The sequence below is a fragment of the Mus musculus genome, chromosome 14 (assembly GCF_000001635.26).
Source record: "Mus musculus strain C57BL/6J chromosome 14, GRCm38.p6 C57BL/6J".
NCBI classification, from domain to species: Eukaryota; Metazoa; Chordata; class Mammalia; order Rodentia; family Muridae; genus Mus; species Mus musculus.
This window is the reverse complement of record NC_000080.6, coordinates 11106385-11126449: the sequence shown is the minus strand read 5'-3', so window position 1 is coordinate 11126449 and position 20065 is coordinate 11106385. Positions and strand designations below refer to the sequence as shown.

At 40.7% G+C, this 20065-nt stretch overlaps 1 protein-coding gene across 6 annotated transcripts in view; it reads left to right on the top strand.

Moving 5' to 3' along the window:
- Fhit (fragile histidine triad gene) overlaps positions 1–20065 on the top strand; it is a 1611970-nt gene that overhangs the window by 35612 nt on the left and 1556293 nt on the right. For 5 of the 6 annotated variants that reach the window (XM_030247649.1, XM_011244732.3, NM_010210.3 and 2 more), the window contains exon 2: positions 855–903. Coding sequence is in view for 1 of the 6 variants with exons in the window: in XM_006517924.1 (XP_006517987.1) it covers positions 1311–1328 (18 nt within the window). In the remaining 5 variants the exon portion in view is untranslated. Of the gene's footprint in view, positions 1–854; positions 904–1275; positions 1329–20065 lie in introns of those variants that run through there. The other variant, XM_006517924.1, reaches the window with a different exon arrangement.

Genomic DNA, 20065 nt, shown 5'->3' with positions numbered 1-20065 from the left:
GTTACATGTGCTGTGCTGACGTTTAATATGCCTTCCAAACCCACAGTTTATAATCCATTCACTGCTGAGGTGTTCACATTCTAGAAGGTTTGACTATATATAGATTTGATGAGGTTTGTATGATGCAGTGTGCTGTTTTTGTTTTGTAACTGTGTTAGCCTCTCTTCCATTGGTAATAATACAATATAGCAGATAGATCAGTTATAAAAATCTAAAAGGTTTATTTGGATAGTGGTTCTGAAAGTACAAGATCTAGAGGCAGCATCTGGCAATGGCATCCTCATGGCAGAACACCAAGGCTGTTTTACAGACCATCACATACCAGGAGACAGGGAGTGCAGATGTGCGTGGACATACACGATTGCATGTATTTCACAAATGTTTTAACAGATCATACTCCTCTTGTAAAACACACACACACACACACACACACACACACACACACACACTTACACTCTGCCTTTTGTCATGGCTATGTGATCGCTTTCATTCTCTCTATAAAGCCATTGGGCTTCAAAATCCAATCCTGAAGCCTTCAGCCTAGTAACCTTATTCATCCCTAGTGATTGCTCAGTGTCCTCCTCTCGAACCAGATTCAGATTAAATTTTCATCCTCTTCATGCCTCATGGTAGAAACTAAATTTTGACACACAAAGCCTTGGAAGACATTAAAACCATATCTGTCTGTGTCTCTGGTTGGCCTTTTGGGCAGCTCTGAGGCACAAGTTTCGTCAGTGTGTGTCTAGCTAGCATCACTTACCACAGCATTGGAAATTCTGTTGAACAACTTGGAAAGGAACCATGGTGCTTTACTTTCAAATATCTTGGTCTTTTGTTTTTTTGTCTCCTTGCAGCTTTGAAGCCCAGCAAAGAAGGGAAATCCACTGAGAAGAGTCAGGAAAGGTAAGTGTATTTATTACATGGCCTTGACAAACATTGCCTTTACCACATTGATTTTTTCCGTTATTCAGAGATTTAAACACTTGGATTAAAGATACAGCTGACAGGACAACTTCCTTAACCACCTGCTCATCCCCTCTCATGGGCAAAAGTGCTGAGCAATAGTTAGCGGAGAGCAGGCACAAATACAGTGATGTGCTGAGGGTGGCCAAATGCGATTGCGTGTTTGCTGACTTTTGCTTTCTCTCCAGCAGTTAAGATGTTCCAATAGAGCGAAGTTTACTAAGATTAATGCTGGGTGGAGAAAGAATGCTCTGCTACCACTCCTGGTCAATATTTAAATAAAACCAGCTGGCCAAACAAAGCATTTAAAATAAAACGCAGAGCGAGCGGCATTTCAATCGGGCTGGATGGGATTTATCTCGGCAGTGAGTTGTGCGGTTGGGTGGAGGGACTGGGATTGTCTTATGGCAACCGCCTTCCAGTTTGGTGGGGCTTCCCCCCAGTCACACTGCATCCTCCCTAAGCAAGTGAAAGGAAGGGAACTTCTAAGCTCCAAGCAATAGGGAGAAATAGCAGCTCAGTCTCCTGTGAAACATTACGGTTGAGTTGGTTTTTTACATGGAAAAAATGTAATTGTTTCATTTTGTAGGTATATTTATAAGTGTACCTCTGTACAGCAGTGTTCTTTGATTCATTGTTTAATTTCTGTTCTGCATGAAGTATTTTAATTTAGAGAATTCACTCTGAGGAATTATAGGGCTGTGCTTTCATCAAGAGTCTTTGGAGGCCAAGGTAAAATATGCCATAATTTTACATTTGTTTTCATCATCAATTATGTTTTTGACAATTTTAGGGTTTTTTTTTCTGTCATTTTTATTATAGTAATTATGGCTGTGACCAGTTTGGTAAAAGTTGAAAAGCCAATTTGATTTACTTTCTATTTTAAGTTATTTCTAACTTTATGACAAACTCGAGTTTTTAATGTTCATTTTGAGAGTAAAGTATAGTCTTGCAAAGAAACTGGAGAAAAATCTCTTTTGAATCATTAAAGCATTACCCATAAAAACTGTTCGGAGGATTTACTTTCAGGTGACCAAGTTCTGGTGCACGCGTGGATCCTGGCTGTCTTGGAGTTTTGATATAGTACGTGGCCATAGTGAAGAAAATGCCTTATAAAGACGCAGATGATTCTCATTCTCATAGACTGGTCACTGCCTTGCAGCCTTGAGCCATTTCTGGGAACCTGGAAGCACTTGATAGCATTTAATCCTATGTGTTCACAAGTTACTGGTGTTATAGATGATATAGCCATCTCAGGGACTTTGCAATTAGACAGTGTGGCTTGGTGCTCACATTCCTTTAGAGAAAGGGGCATTTTCACACTGTTTGTTGTTTTAGTGAGAAGTCTTTGTTGAGTTAGTAGTCTGGAGTCAGACTTGGGTTTTGTCCTGCTTTAGTTAGTGGACCATGAACAAATGATTCATTCTCTTTGTGTGTTTATTCTCTTCCCTGTCTGTAAAATGGAGATGAGAAGGCATATTCTGCCTCATATGGATGTTGTGCAAAAGCATGTCCTGCTCCATGTTAAGCAGCTGTCACCTGGTGCTGCTGCTGCTGTTAATGCCCCTTATCTTCATCATCCTCTTCCTGTCCTCGTCCTCCTCTTCCTCCTCTTCCTCCTCACTATCATCATAAGCAGTAGCCGCCTTATGAATATATTAGATATTTTGAAAAACACATTTTTATTTGTGTATTTGTATATGTGTATGCATGTGTGGGTGTGCATGTCACATAATTGCATAAGTGTTTGTGTGTATGTGTGGAGGATAAAGGTTGACATCGAGTGTCTTCCACCACTGTTTTCTGACTTACTTTTTGAGACTTTCTCACTTAACCTGGAGCACTCCAATTGGTTAGTCAGCCAGTAGCAGGTGCCCTCCTGTTTCTGCCTCTCTAGCGAGGGGTTTGCTTATGGCAGCCTCTTTTATGTAGATGCTAGGATCGAGCTTGGGTCCCCTGCTTGTATAGCAAGCTCCTTAAAGGTTGAGCCACCTCCCCAGCATTGTCTGTTCTTTTACATTTTAATGACTACATTTTAAGTTGTTTTTAAGTATGTCTGTCTGGGGGCGCCTGTGTGTGGATTTGCCTATTTGAGTACAGGTACCTTTCGAAGCCAAAAGTGTCATATCCCCCTGAAATGGAGTTACAGGTCGGCTTTACTTGCATGATTTGATCCGGGGAGTGGGAGCTGCTGGATCTTCAGTAAAAGCCCCAAGCACTGCTAAGCACAGAGCCAGGGCCAGGTCCCAAGTTCCTTCTCTTTTGTTTGTTTGTTTGAGACAGGACTTCTCTGTGTAACAACCCTGGATGTCCTGGAGTAAGCTGGCCTTGAACTCACAGAGATCTACCTGCCTCTGCTTACTGAATATTGAGTTTAAAGGCATGTACCACCATGCTGGGCTACCTTTTTTATTTTATTTTATTTTATTTTATTTTATTTTATTTTATTTTATTTTTTATTTCTAAGTTGTTTCCTGATAATGTTTTCAAAAGGAACACATTACTATTACCAAAAAGAGAGGAATTCTTGATCTATCCTCAGGCATTAAGTGAGAAGGTTACTTTTAATAGACATAGGCATGAGTCTGGTAAGAGGAGGGTTCAGCAGATAAAGATGCTGCTATCTACACTGATGACGGACATTCCATCACCAGGCCTCACATGGCAGAAGGAGAGTACGAACTACTATGAGATTTCTGACTTCCACTTGTGTCCTGTGTCCTGTGCAAATTTACAGACACACATACAGAGAGAGAAGAGGGAAATGGGGGTGTGGGAGGGGAAGGGAGAGGAGAGAATATCAATAAATGTAATAAAAAAGAGAAATAAGACTTTCAGAAGCAAACCAACCAACCAACCAACAACAACAACAAAACCCAACCCAAACCAAACCAACCCAAATCAAACCAAAACCAGGTCCGGACATCAGGGAAATGGGCCTTTTTGCTGTGTATGGTCAGTTACTCAGTTACTAATTGCTATAATGTTAAGTTATATTCTTAGAGAATTAGTGATATTCTGCTAAGTAGATTGTTAGGAAGTTTTAAAGAGAGCCTTGGTGGGTGTAGACGAGCACCCTTCCCTCTTTTCCCTCAGCTGTCTATCCCTTTTCTCTTCACAGTGCTTGTATTGCCTTTGGGTGCATGCTATAGTAGACTCTGGCAGCCCTGCATTTAAGGTGGCTGCAAGGGAGCCAAAGTACACGCTGGTTCTCTGGATTTCAGACCTTTATCTAAAGCATTCTCCCTCGTTGCAGGTAGGCATTCTGTCCTGACCATATCTATGAGACCAAGACTAGTGATTTCTGTTAGCAGGCCACCATGTCTGTCTTGGCTGCTGATGGTCTCCATGCCTTATTTAGCCTCCAGTTGCTCTTCAGCAATCTAAAGTTAGCCAGTTTGTTTACCTTGATTATGATTTGAGAACCCTAACTAATAACTTATACATCAGTGCCCTAGATTTAGAGTAAATGGTTATGGTTGGAGCTTTACAATGAAGACACCATTACCTTCTTCCATTCTGTATAAGAGCTGAATGGTTGACAGTAGATCACCAAAACAGATCCCTAAAAGGCACATTTTTTGGTGAGTTCCCCATGACTTCAGTCCTGGGTCCAAAGAAGTTCCCTTCCAGTGGCTTCCCTAAACAACTCAGGATGCTTGCATACTGAAAAGAGAGGCAGGAAAGTCATCTGTCTACTGTCAGGGGCTCCCTGTGGTTCAGACCTGAGAAGATGCTGCAATTCTCTTTCTTTTATCCCAACATCTCAAAACAAAAACAATTGTATTCTTTGTTTTTTTTTTTTTCTTTTCTCTGAATTTTAATTTCTCTTTGCAGTATTTTTTTTTTTTTTTTTTTTTTTGTTCCACTGAACTCCTTTTTGTTAATGTATAAAATGTGTTTGTGACCGTTCCTTGGGCCTCTGGCATTTTTATGTTTTCCTGAGAATGGAACAAGCAAATTTCCTTACACATACAGAGAGAGAATAGGGAAATGGGGGCGTGGGAGGGGAAAGGAGAGGAGAGAATATCAATAAATGTATTAAAAAAGAGAAATAATGCTTTCAGAAGCAAACAAAACAAACAACAACAATAACAAAACCCAAACCAAACCAACCCAAATTAAACCAAAAACAGGTCCGGATATCAGGGAAATGGGCCTTTTTAGCTGTGTATGGTCAATATGCTGAGAATGGAACAAGCAAATTTCCTTTTATGCCTTCTGTATTGACTCCTGTTCTGTGCAGGTCCTAGAACAAGGTGTTTAATGGCTGTCCTAGAGACATTACATTTGATCCCTCTCCTATGTGTCTAAGTAACATGGTTGCACTGTATGCTGGGGAGAGCTTCAGCTAAAATGTTAGGAAGAAAGAATGCCTTCAAGGTTGCTTCTGCAGCTTGTAAGCTTTGTGACTCTGGGCAATTGTCCTGACTCTAACATTTCCTATTCCTACCTCTTCTATTTCCCACAACCTTCTAATATAGTCATATCATGTAATATAGCCTAAACCTACAGGTAATTATCACATTATTACAATGATGTAATTGTTTCCACATTGAGCCAGAAGGTATAGCCTAGTTATTTCTTTTAGTATGTAAATTTTGATGTACTCTATAATTAATATGTGGTTTCAAATACTATTTTCCCCAGTGTCTACTAATACCATGTGAAGAAGATGGCAGTAGGCGCATCAGACAGATGTTTCCATTTTATTGAAATGGAAGTAAGGCTTAAATCAAGTAGTTTGTCCAGACACAACTACTATCAGATCTCTGTAGAGATAGTAGCCTTAATCAGGACAGTTGTGATGAACACTCTCACTCTGGTTGTTATGCTAATCAGTAGGTCTGATATGGAAATCAAGAGCGTGCTTGTGTTGCATGCTCAAGGTCATCATTGAATTCCTAGCACAGGGTATGTGGTTTGCCCCACAGTACTGATTGCAGACAGGATCTGAGGAGGTTTGTCTCTATCTTGTCATTCCTTTTGCATAGCTATGTTGGTGTGCTCATTATCAGTTACTACCATCATCCGTGATGTGAGGTATGACTGTGTTGCTTGGTGCCCTCAGTTGAGCAGCAGTCCTGAATCCGTTAACACACTTACTGTTTGTTGTTTGGTCTGGTATAAAAAGGGTGAAAATTTAGTCCTCATTTTAAACATTCCCTTTAAAGGACTCAATTTCCCCTTCAAGTTCCCTAAAATGACTTGGAGGAAAATCCAAAACTGTGGTGACAGAGGAACCCTGATGTCTTCGTTCTGCCTGTCACCACCTCCATGCTCGGAACTTGTTTATCAGGCAAGAAGAGAAGTGGTAAAACTTGGCCTGGGGTTTTCTCATCCCTAGGTGTGAAATTATTTCAGAGCTATAGTAATAATACTTTGCATTTCTATCATGATTTTATTTGAAGATCTCAAAGTGTTCTGCTGGTGTTAATAGAGCTTCGCAGCACTCTCTGAAGTAGGTAAGTATTATTAGAGACTATTCCCTCTAAGAACATTTTCGCTTCACATCCCATGTGTGACTTGAAATGCTTTTGTTGTTTGGGAATCTCTACAGTCTGAAGGGCCATGCATGTTGGGTGCTTCCTTTACATTCAGGCCTCATTAATCCCCACTACATTGAGGGGAATCAAGTAGTTTCTTATAAGTGTGTTTGACATTTTGTAAGTGAATTAAAATAAAAGAAGTTTGCAATCGCCTTTTGTGTGACAGTTTAAAAATATTTAAAATTGTTCATCAGCAAGTGAGCCTCTGCTTTCACAGCTAGCCTTTCTTTTGTACAGCAGCTGATTGTGTAGCAGTGAATATACTGAATGACTCGGAAGAGCTTGTCCTGGGAGTCCAGTGTCCTTCAGAAGCTCAGGACATGCCAAAGCAACTGAAAATACAAATTGAATTTGAATCCTGATTTAAAAGTGTCATTCTGAAAAACTGTTTTAAATTTTAATGTGTAGCTTTTGTGGTGTAACTTTTCCTGGGGAGATGTTAACAACCATCTATACTTCCCAGACAGAGTACCAAGAACCTAGTCCAGCCACATCGTCTTGGTGAACCAGTGAATATCAAGGGAACATTTTGGGGAGCACCGGTGATATAGAAAATCCTACGGCTGCACGGAGATTACTCAGAAACTGGGTCACTGGCTGTCCCCAAAAAGCTCCTCTTTAGAAGCAATTGTTTACTGCTCATATAACCTTGGGAAGGGGCCCCGTGAGTTTTGAAGGTCACTGAGCTTTGTGACTCACATGATCATACCCCCCTCTCTTCCTCCCTCCTCCAGGAGGGACTATTTCATTCTGGAAGGAAGAGTTATACAATTTTAATAATGCATGGGCACATACTTGGTTCTATTTTTCCTTTAAAAAAAAAGCCGACTTGGTCTATCTGAGCTTTCTACTTCCTTATGGGCCAATGGTGCAAAAGTACAGCAGGCCTGCTGTAGCACAAACCATCCAGGGACAATGGGCTCGATCTTACAGCATCCACCCTGGGGCTTCTTGCCCATGCAGTGGTAGAAAGCTTTGCTGTGTCTAGTCAAAAGAGGTTGTGTTCTTTAGTGTCACTTCAAGGTCAAACTCTTCATGGTCACCATCTCCATCCAGCGTCCTGCCGGGAGGATGGTGCTGGTCTCTACTCACATAAGAGACACTTCCAGTTTACCTGCAAAGCCAGGAAAACCCATTCCCCACTCTCCTGCAGTTGTCTACCTAGACAACATCAGAGGAAAAAGAACAGTTTTAAGCAAAGCAAAACCAGGCTATGCTTACGTTTATTCATTGTCCTTTGTGGGGTCTGACACATTCCTTTCAATGTATTTAAGCCTTAGAGAGAGAGAAAAAAAATCCTTACTGGTGACAGGATTTGATGGTCCGAATTGCCTGTGATAACTTTTCTTTTTTTTTTTCACTTTTGGGTGAAAAGGTTTCTCTTTTTTTTTTTTAACTTTTTTTTTTCCATTTTTTATTAGGTATTTAGCTCATTTACATTTCCAATGCTATACCAAAAGTCCCCCATACCCACCCACCCCCACTCCCCTACCCACCCACTCCCCCTTTTTTGGCCCTGGCGTTCTCCTGTACTGGGGCATATAAAGTTTGCGTGTCCAATGGGCCTCTCTTTCCAGTGATGGCCGACTAGGCCATCTTTTGATACATATGCAGCTAGAGTCAAGAGCTCCGGGGTACTGGTTAGTTCATAATGTTGTTCCACCTATAGGGTTGCAGATCCCTTTAGCTCCTTGGGTACTTTCTCTAGCTCCTCCATTGGGGGCCCTGTGATCCATCCATTAGCTGACTGTGAGCATCCACTTCTGTGTTTGCTAGGCCCCGGCATAGTCTCACAAGAGACAGTTACATCTGGGTCCTTTCGATAAAATCTTGCTAGTGTATGCAATGGTGTCAGCGTTTGGATGCTGATTATGCCCTCCTTAGAAGTGGGAACAAAACACCCATGGAAGGAGTTACAGAGACAAAGTTTGGAGCTGTGATAACTTTTCTTTAGCCACTCCCCTAAGGCCGAGTGTGTTAAAGCTCTGGAAAGGAGGAAGGAGATTATGCCCAGGAGGACCTACAGCACTGATTGGTGTTTCTAAAAGATGCAGTCCTGATTTACCATTGAGAAAAGGTGAGGCTTTACCATCCTGGGGCACTTTATAGTCCTCAGATGAGTGTCAGCTGGTTGCATAATTCATCTTTTTTCTTTTTTCCTGGCTTCTCAGCCGTCTTTCTTTTTGGGAAAATAATCACTTAAGATCCATCATGTAAGGATTTGGGAGGATGTTGGCAGAATTATGGATCTCTGTACCATTTTCTCTGGAGTCTTTGCTTCAAGGAGGATACATAAATTTCCTGCTAATTATGCAAAGATAGATTTATCATTGAAGATGCTTTTGGCTGCAAATAATCAAAAAGTCAACTTGAAATGGTTTTTAAAAAATAAGGGAATTAAGATGAAAAAGCGTCCCACCTCCCATGTCTACCTGCTGAGTCTCCTGGTTGTCATGATTGATGGGAAGCTGCTCCAGAACCCTGGCTCTGAAAGGTAGGACTCAACTGAAATTCACTTTTCCCTCCTGTTAGGCAAGTGGGGACCCACCAGGGTGCCTTTGACGGTGCTGCAGGGAGAGAGAGGATCAGAATGCAAAGCACTGACAAGTATTTTGTGAATTGTTCTACCAACTTGCATTTGAAATTTCTCAAAACAAAATCCATTAGCCTAAGAAAAAATGAAGTCTACAAGCAGACAAGACTTACTTCCTGAAGGGTGTCCCTATAAGTTTTGTTAGTTCCCTGGTTCAGTGATGTCATCACAGTTCCTGTCTTGCCCTTTCTCCTCTTCCTCCTTTACTGTGTTGATTCTTTCTTGAACTGGCTGTCTTGTTTTTTTTTTTTTTTCTTTGTTGTTTTTTTTTCTTTTCTTTTTTTCTTTTTTTTTTTTTTTTTTTTTATGGTGAGCGTCATGCAGATATGACAGCATACATTGACCAAAGAGACTATTCTCAACCAGTCTCACTTTAAAAGCAAAGATTCTTTAATCACTCAGCAGTGCCACATATTCCTTCCTGGATCAGGTATTGGCACGTATAATGAGATTACCAAGGGCATGTGGGACAGATTACCGAGGACCTTACCAACTTTCTTTTTGTTGAGATCTGTAGAAAATAAAGTTTGTAGCATACAAGATAAGGAGAAAGGCTACCCACAGTTGGAGGTGGCACACACACAAATGTGTGTGTGTGCATATGTGTGTGTGTGTGTGTGTGTGTGTACATGTGCATGTGTTTGGATGAATAGAAGACTCCTGCTTTAGCAGAACCTGGTCAAGCTGTCCTAGGAACCAAAAGGGTAGCTATTAGAGCAGCAGAGACCCTTTCTCTGTTTTAAAGCAATAATGATTTATTCCTGATGTGAGATAAATGCACTACCCTTCCTTCCTACATGAAAATGCAGCCTCAAAGCCTCAATATCTTTGAGGAGGTAGGGCACTCAATAAAAATAGGGCTTTTGTTCTTCAGGATTATCAAGAAAAACAGAACCAGTAGATAACCTGTTTGCTTATTTGTGATGATGAGTTGATTCACATGATTAGGAAAGCTGAGAAATCTCATGCTGTGTCATCTACAAACTGTAAACCCAGGAAAGCTAGCGGCTCCATTAAATTCCAGCTCAATAGCTTGGGCTGTAGCTAGAGGGGCAAATCCTAGTCCGTGGGCAAAAGAGGGTCAGTATATGTGTCCCAGCTCAGACAGCAGGATAGAAGAAGCAGCAATAACCTTCCCTTTAGTCTATTTGGGACTTTTAGGGTTTGGATGTTGCTCAGGTGCATTGGGGAAGCCAGCCTGATTTGCTGAGTTCACCCTCTGAAACACTAATCTCATTCCAAAACAATGACACACCTACACATAGTGTTTACTTAGGGCACCCTTGGTGCATTCATGATGATACAGGGAATCCATCAGGACAGGACTTTGCCTACTATGCAGAAGGAGAGCAAGGGGGAAGTTGCTACTGTTATATCTACATAGATGTATGTCCTCTGTGTCTCCTATGTGGATTTTTCTTTCCTTTTTGTATGTACCTAATCTCCTTCCTTGAATGTTTCGGGTTAGGTGAGGCATTTCCCTTTGTTTTGAGTCAGTTGTGACCCAGGACACAGACAGAGTACACTTGACTGGCTGCCTGCTTAATTATACTTAACCCTACTTGGCAAGCTTGAAAGAGACTTTCCAAGGAAGGTTAATACAGGGGAGGCAGATGGATCAACACCCCTGTTGGTTTTCAGGTTTTCAATTGTTGATAACCCTGGTAGAGGGCATGATGTAAATGACTTAGTTACCAACTGAGCTATTTACCTAATTACTTATTCCAACTGAAGGCTACCACATACAGTGTGCACTTAAATAGTGATGGAGGTGATGAAGCTGCCTGAGATATCCCGAGTTCTTCTCCAATGGTGTCCATCAGTCGTTTTATCTTAGTGGAAATGCTTATTTGCTTTGTAAATGGAAAAACTTTTTGTAAATGACATTCTGCATCTTTAAATCTCTTATAATTACTTTTATTATGTAACTAGTGCATTTGCATTTTATAATATTTGGAAGCCATGTCAGTAAAAGAAGAGAAAATAAAAGTTGTTCTTAATCCTACTTTCCAGAGATGATCAACTGTGTCATCGTTGGACACTTTTTCCAGTTAGTTCTCTATGTTGATATACTTCTTTTAGAAAGAGGTACATCCTGCTTTTTCTGCTAAGCATTATATTGTACATGTTAAATGCTCCCCCAAACCATCATCATCTAGGTCTGCACAGTATTCTGGCATAGGGAGCTTGCCTGTAGAAAAATAGAAAAATTCATCTGCTTTTCAAAGTGGTCCTCAGGCTGAGCTGCCGGAACGCAACCTAAGGTCAGTGTGACTGACTACATACTGCCTAACTGGCTTCTAGAAGACAGGGTGATTAGGAAGTTGGTAAGAAATTAACTTTCTATGATAATGATCATGCTTGTCCTCTTGGTGACCACTTTGCTGAGGATAATTTGAGTGAGCTCATTTGGTGTTTTGCAAGGAGGATGCTAAGCCTGAGTATCCCTGTAAGGAAAAGAATCAGCAGCTCCCTCAAGGATCTGGGAGCATCTTTGCAGCACAGGTCGGAGCAGCCCCTGCAGTCTGTGCTTGCTGGTCCTGATAAAGCAAATGCAAGCATGCCAAATTGCTTTGCTCCGGCTTGCCCCTCCTTCAGAATGAGTCTATAAATGCTACAGAAGGAAAGCACATGAACATTTGCTATGTAGAACCCAGAAAATGTCCTGCCTACTTAATCCTCCTCCCATTCCAGTGCGAAAAGTCTGTTTATACTTGAGCTGAGAACTAAAGGACCACAAAGGTGAAGATTGGTTGCCGGGCTAGACATCACCATCTGTGCTTTCTCATTTCCCTTGGAGCCATGGGTTGCTCTTTAATACACCTGTGTTGGTGAGAGATCTGCTGAGCCTTCCTGAGTTCTTCCATTCTCTTCCAGTTCTGTGACTGTGATGACCACCTTTTGAGGGAACCTGAGCCTCTTGTTTAAACATAGGGTGCTTATTGTAAGATAGTGTGAGGTCTCAGGAAGATAATGTCCCTGCCACCAACCCCCATGACTACATTTACACGATGGCAGGCAGAGAAGGCCGTTTCTCCCACTGTGTTTTTGGAATCAGAATTGCTCATGAGCTCAGACTCAGGAACTTGCTGCAATGATGTTATTCCTTGCTGGCGTTTTGGCTTGTAGGCACCACAGCCGCTGTTATTCTCTGCTGGCATGTTGGCTTGCAGGCACCCAACCTCAGAAGCTGATTGGAAAACTTTCTGACCTACAGCCTCCTGCACTAGAGCTCTGGAGAACTCTCTAGTAGGGTCTATCTCAAGGAACACACGGCAGTCTTCCAGCTGTCTTGGACTAGAGGTCTGTGGGGCCTTTTAGTTTAACACCATAGACTCTGTGTGAGTAGAGCCAGTCATGATGAATAACTGTAAACACAGAGATGCCTGGGGGAGGTGTTAGTGGAGAGGTGTTGGGATCTGCTTGGAGGGGCAACAGCCTGTCGAAGTAGTTTACCATCTCCTAGGTAGAGGCATTGTGGGAGCACTTCCTGAAAAACATTACAGGCATCAGGTCCAGACTTTCCCTTCCTGAGGCTGCAGGTGCTCATCCCAAACTGTTGCCAGCATCCCAGGCTTTTGATAACTTGGTGCAATCAGGCAATGGGTCATTTTAAAAAAGCAATCATCATTTAACCCTTTTCACAGTTTTTAGGGCATGTACTATCCTTGCATGCTTAGTGGGTAAAGTGTCTTGGAAAACTCAAGTAACCTGACAAAGATGGCACAGCCAAGGTGACCAAGAAGGTGCTTTGACAGAGTGCTGTGAATCTTTGTTCAGACCTGTCATTTCTGCATTAAAGGATGGGGGTTTTGATGGATTCATGTGGTGAGCCTTGCTAACAAAACAGGATCTGCTATGGCACTTGAGGGAGGGCATGACTTCGGTTGGCAGGCACTCTATATTACAGGGAAGTCACTGATTCAGGCTGTTTTGCTGGCCAGCAAATGCCCTTCCTTGCTAAGCCATCTTGCCAGCCCATCACTCGGCTTGTATACTAGATACCTATTGTTTGAAAGGTAGGTGTTTAGAGCAGTAGAAAGCTACAGCATTGTGAATCTGTAGAGTAGGATGCCCTAAGAGAGTTGGAGCATATGGCATGCTGTAGTGAGTGTGGCGAGAGGCAGTAGAATGCAAGTTTGTTCCCGAGTTCTTGGGGTGACCTCTAGGTAATGTGTCATTCCCCGTTGGGAACCTCAGTTAGTATTCCAGAAATTTGGTCTCAGCTCAGGGACCGGCATTTGTTCTGCACTGTCAGCCACAGTGAAGAGTCCTATTAGCAGCATGCCATTTCTTTGTGATGGGTAATTCGTGAGCTCAGATATGTATGTCTAAAAAAATGGGGCAGAGGAGATGAAGGGCGTTCAAATCAAACAGTACGAAGGATCTACTTTGTGACACATATTTAGAGACAATTCAATTCTGGGAATAAATAATTGTGAAGTGGCCCACAGCCTGCTCTTTCGTACCCTTATTCTAAGTGTGTGACATCCAATTTATCTCACTATAATTTGCCTCTAGCACCCACCCTTTTTCCTTGAGGTCCCATGTAGCTTTTTTGAAGACCACTCACTCTTCAATTTTGTTGAAGGGACAGATTATGTAGAGGGGTTTTGGGAATTTCTTATGTCCATAAGATTACTTGGCACATAGTAATTGGGCATGTTTATGGGTGATGTGATAATATATGTATGCATAATTCATTTGTTCTCTTCTATGCACTTAGATAAACAGTTCTTCACAGTAACTGATGCAATACATGAGACAAGAACTCATCTTTGGTTAGTCACGTTAGAGTCTTCAAGTCTTTCAATTTCTTTCTATTAATGGTAAATGATGTACACTATATACTATATGTAGACGATGTTCACACATATGTATACACCCATATATTACATCTACAGTATTGGATATTTACAATGGGTACATACAATTATTTTCAAAATTTCATTTGTATTAAGAATTGAACTGATTTAAAAATCCTATATTAGTGATAGAATATGCACAGATATAAAGACCATGGAAGGGACACGTGAAGGCTTGGGCCAGTGGTGTCATTTTATCTGGGTGTGTGTGAATTTTGAATTCCATCCTTTCCTGTAAAGCGCTGTGCTTTGGAAGCCCCTCTGAAGACTTACGGTGCACTTGTGCTGCTGATACCATCTGTCACCAGCTTCTTCTCTTTTCTTTTACGTAAATTACTCAATTACTTAAGTGTGTGTGTGTGTGTGTGTGTGTGTGTGTGTGTGCTCACGAATGCACTATGGCACAGATGTGGACGTCGGAGGGCAACCTGCTGGAGTTGGTTCTCCCTTTCCACCATGTGTGTCCCTGAAACTGAACTCAGGCCCTTAAGCTTGGTGGTTAGTGCCCTTACCTTTTAAGTCATCTTGTCAGTCCTTTTTCTCTTCTCATCATAGGTTACACCTCAGAGAAAGCATCCAGTCTTTTATAGCTGTAAAGCAGGTAGCCACAGGTTCTACTGCATTAAATGCTCCCCTGAGCATGGACTAGTATGTCCGTGTAAATAGCCATGGTACAGTTAGCAGCTGCTACAACGAGTAACACTGATCATTTAGCCATGTAATTATAGGAAAGAGATGTAATAGGATAAGTAGAATATTTATTCCATGTTCTAAGATACTACTTTTGATGATTCTATTCCTGAGCCATTTGTGTGAAGAACAAGAAAAATTGTCAAAACAAGAGGGAGAGGTTTTTTTTCTTCAGAGTATTTATTAAGCTTGGAAAGAGAATGGAAAGGTAGTGTCAAGTCTACTGTGACTGGATTCTGGGGCTTTGTCAGCATTGGAGTTCTTGGACAAATTGGCAGAGTTGTTTTGGAGTGGGTATGCCTTTAGGAAGAGCCAGGAGAAAGAACCCAGAGACTATAGGAGCAATCTAAGATGGTGGAAGTAAATGAAACTTGGAAATTGGCACATGGGGATTAGGTGACAGCCTGGACTCCTAATGGCCCTGGCTTCTAGATGATTTCTTCCAGAGTCCCACAATGAAACTGTATTTCCTTCAACTTTGGAAAGGATCATCCATCCAACTGTTCTGTCATGTCTCTAAGGTCATACATTCTTACCAAGATTACTGCTACAAAAGTAAGTTTCCATCCTCCATTGAGATAGACAGGCAGGCAGCAGTATTTCCACAATATGCATTTCCTTATTTATTATAGTCTCTTAATAATTTATGAGAAAATTGCAAGAAAGACTAATGTTCCATTTATAGCTGTACTTGTTGGGATTTTTGTCTAGTTCTTTTGTTACAAAGAGAAGTTCTTTTCTTTCGCATGAGTTTGACTACTTTGTCCACACAGTAGGTGATTTGCCAAGCTTAATAAATTTAAGAATATTTGCTTTTCTATCTTGTATATGTATGAAAGAAAACCATTTAAACCTTTGAATTTCTTTTCTCTTCTCTTCTCTTCTCTTCTCTTCTCTTCTCTTCTCTTCTCTTCTCTTCTCTTCTTTTCTTTTTTCTTTTAGAAAAACCAGTGGAGGATAAGCTCTCTTGAAAGGTATCCATCTTATAAAATGTGTTATATGATAACTTGGCCAGATCAGGCCTAAAGTGGCAGCTATCATTAATTTTTCCTTGTATACATCCTGATTGTCTAGGAAAGAAAATTATTCAAGTTGCTGTGCCTACTGCTCAATTGGGCAACAATTGTTGGCATCATTGATATTCTCTTTGCGTTTGAGTTCTGTGAGTCTAAGAAATAAAATTAAGACAATTAATGCATCATAATACGTCATTTGATACTTTCTATAATCAAGTCAATTTATGTCTTGAAACAATGATTTTTTTTAACCATGTGTTAGTCAACTTTCTATTGCTGTGGTAACACTGCTGAGAAAATCCACTAAAATACACCCTTCTTTTGACTGATGTTTTGAGAATTTGAAGTCATTTGGACCATGCTGCTTTTGGGTCATCAGTGGATAGAGTTTGGTGGAGAAAACTGCTCACTTGCTGATGCCTAAGAAATAAAAAGAAGCAGAAGGAGGACTTCAGGTTTCTCTATTCCCCAAATGAGCATGCCAACCAATGACCTAACTTCCTCTCTGTAGTCCTCACCTCCTAAAGTTCAGCCCCTCCCACTAGTACCAACAGCTGGTGACCTAGCTTTCATGGCTTTTGGGAAATATTTAAGGTCATGTCACACCAACAGTTTCAACCTTGGTATTTATTCTTGACTAGCATGAAAAACATAATTCAGAATTTTGCTCCAAAGTTCTGCAAACAGACTAGACCAGGCAAAATGAAGCAGGACTTCTATTTTCTCTGTATTTCTCATTTAAGGAAGTAATCAGAAATAGATATAACCTAGGATTCTAGCTATGAGCCATGATATTCTAAGAAGTGGTTTTGTATCGTAAGGAGAATTGCAAACAAACAGTGGGTTAAAGTGTTTCCCACGTAGCTCTAAACCATTCATTGAGTCTTCAGAGGCCTGCTTCCCAGAAGATATTGTCTGGGGTTTGTAGAGCCCAATTATGATTGACTGCAATGCTTATACTTTCATTACAAGAACTACTAGAGAAGAATTGCTGTGTAAATTGTGTGTTACTGTGCGAGAAAGGACTGCTCAGTGATTCTAATCAGACTGTCAGCAGCTCAACGGTTTGCACAGTCAAACTTCTACATGTTTTTATACTGCCTGTTCTCTTGCACAGTACACATTTTGTTCTTGGTCTAGCTAGTGAATGAACAAAGCAAGAGAATGATGCTCTACATCCATTTTGTACAGAAGTACAATCCCCAGTACACGTTCATGATTTGTGTGCTGCAGAGGTAAACTCTATAGTGACCGTGCCTAAGGGGCTACTCTATAAAGCACCAAGTGTGGACCTTCCTGGACTGTTTTCCAGTCACCATCACGACTCGAAATCACATATCTTTTCTGTTATAGTCTTGAAATTTTCAAAAATATATACATGTTCCTTATTTTACCCTGCAGCATAGCCCACACTTTCAGAAACTTTTAAAAATATGGATCATCATCTAAAAGTTGAAGTTTGCACATTTGGTTCTAATGTTTCACACAAATCTCAACCTGTCAAAGAAAAGGATTTTAGAAGTTGAAATCCATGATCTATGAGCTCTACTTTCTCATGCCATGGCATATCATTTGACTTACCTCACAAAAGCAACCCAAGCCCCCAAACCCCCTGGACAATTCACTTCAGCATGTTTTTCAGAATACATTAAGGAAGATTTCAACTTCCAGGTATCTTCTGAATAAAATCATATTAATACATAAACACAAAATCACCCAGTAAATATACCTGACAGTGAAGCAATTGTTGCTATGTATCATGGGCTTATGATGTACGTGGAATGGTAGAGCTGGTGGGACATCTACTGGTCTCGCACTTCCTCTTGTCTTCTGGTCATATCACCTGTGATTCTGTGACAGGTGATGGTGTGGACGGATCTAGGTTCTCTTCAGCCAATTGAAACTTAATTGTGTTGTATGGGTTTATTAGTTTTTGAGACAAAGTCTTCTCATGTAGCCAGGCTGGCTTTGAACTCACAGTTCTTCTGCATCTGCTCCCTAGGTACTAGGATTTCAAGCATTTACTACCACTCTGGTCTCATCTTGATTATGCCACAGAGGCACAAGTCTCCTTCGCTAGCAGATTGATTTCAGGTCAACATTTCCCAGAGGGAAGCACCATTGCAGCTCCCTGTATACTGTCAACTCTTTCCTAACTGGTATATGTAGCCATGTTGCTGAGACCTAGATCTAAGCCCAGATAATAGGTTTTTGAAAGCAGAAGCAGGGTCCTTTGTATGTGGTATCTTTGGTTCAACATTATATTTGTGACATTTGGAATCTTTCTCTTTTGCTTTTAAGAAATGATGTAGACTTGTGGCTGTTCAATGAGATGCTCTGAAATTTCAAGAGTGCCCTGAAGACACAAGAATCAATTGGTCAGTTGTGTATTTAAATACTCAGCGGTATTTTCAGGTATCTGGGAATTTTTTTCCCAATTTTTATATTTATTTATTTTCCTTACTAGTTCAGCCACAAACTTTGCATGTGCAACCTGGACAGTGGTTTACAGTAGGTCCTTCACTTAGATTCCAATGACCAAATGGCAAAGTTTTGGGATATTAGTATTTCAAAGGTCATCTTAGAAGTCTACACCCTGAGATTTTTTTCCTTGTACAGGTTAGTGGATTTTTCTCATAATTGACTAATTAAGTGGAAACTAGAGGTTTTTTTCTTTTACCTAAGGCCATTCTTAATATTTCTTTTAATATTTAACTGTATAACTGTGAGAATAATCCATGACCACAGTACCCTCTCCTTTCATTGATACGTAATGTACATAGAATTTGACTTACAGGCCAGACTATTTACTGTATCATCATCTTTTGGGGCCCAAACACATAGTAGTTTTCTTGAAAGGGACACTCCCAATTTAGCCAGACAATATTAAACCCCATTTTTTTGCCAGCACCTTACAGCCACTATGCATGTGGAGTCTTGAGGCTCTGTTGGATGTGCAAGTAATGCCTGGAGAAGCCTCCCTCTGTCCCACAGAAATGAGGATCACAAAAACACATACGGCTGATGATTGCTTAGAATCTCACAACACACAAGATAGAACAAAGTGCCAGGGCCAGAGCAAATGCCCAGCAATGCCAGTGGACAGGTACCTAACATGTTCTTTATAATTTATCTTTTAATGTGTAGATGCCAAATTATTGAAATCACACAGGTGTTCCTGGAAAGAGTCTTTAAACTTTAAACTGCCTCCTTCATCCTTTAAATGGCATACACCCACTTAAATACCACCAACCACTGGCTGCATCCTGTATCATTCTTCATAGATTTTTGTTTAATTTTACATTTAAAAAAAGCACAACAGAAAACCAGTGGCATTTTCATGCTGGAACAAACCCAGGATCATTTTTCAATGCCTATGTGATGACAATCTGGTTATTAGGTTGTCAGAAATTTGTGACAAAATGTAGTGTTGGACTACCTAATTCCATTGCTTCAGTCCAATGGGGCCAGCAATCTGTTTCCTAATGATTTTTGGCCAGGGTGGTTTTGTAAAAGGCAAACGTATCAGTCATGTGATAAATGTTTGCTGTTTATGTTTACTAGACTAAACAAAGAAACTCCACTTAGGCCTGCTCTTGAGGGGATAGGAATAATACACATTGCTCAGAGTCCAGATGGCCCATCCATCTGAAAGTTTTAAGTCACTGGGGAGAAATTTGAAAGAACCAAGACTTTCTGCAGGTGTTCTTTCATTTCACTGAAAAATACACAATGAAATCAGAAGTCTTAGGGATGCACATTTAAAAATTTAGTTTTATTACCATCTACCTAATTTATATTTTTATTTAAAGAGCTGACATTTTCTTTCAGATTCAATACCTAAGTACTGGAGTACACAAAGGAGTCTTTTATATACTCTTCTTTTTATTGAGGTTGGTTCAGGTTTTGTAACATCATAATCATTTAATATTGGCAAAATTAAAAATGTATTTATATAAAGACAGACATAACACTGAAATGCATTCTGATAGCATGGCTGCATGATTAGGTTTTCTTTCTTTGACAATTTCTTCATAAGAAAGGGCTAAGGATGATTCTCTGTGGTAGCATACTATTTTAGCTAGCATGCACAAGACTCTGAGTTTAATCCCAAGGAAGCAAACAAAACTTGTTTTGAATGGCATGGTCTATACCTGTAATCCCAGCGTTTGGAAGGCCAAGCCAGAAGGATTCTGAGTTTAAGATCCTCCTGGACTACATTACCGTTCCAGGCCAGCCTAAGCTGCGTAGACTGCATCAAAACAACAAACAGGCAAACCAGGTGGGGTTAAATACCCGCAGAGAAGTAGAGAAGTGCTTGTTATTATGTCCTTGCAGATAAATCACCAATCCCAAGGGTGCTATGGGCCCTGAGGTTCACCATTGTCC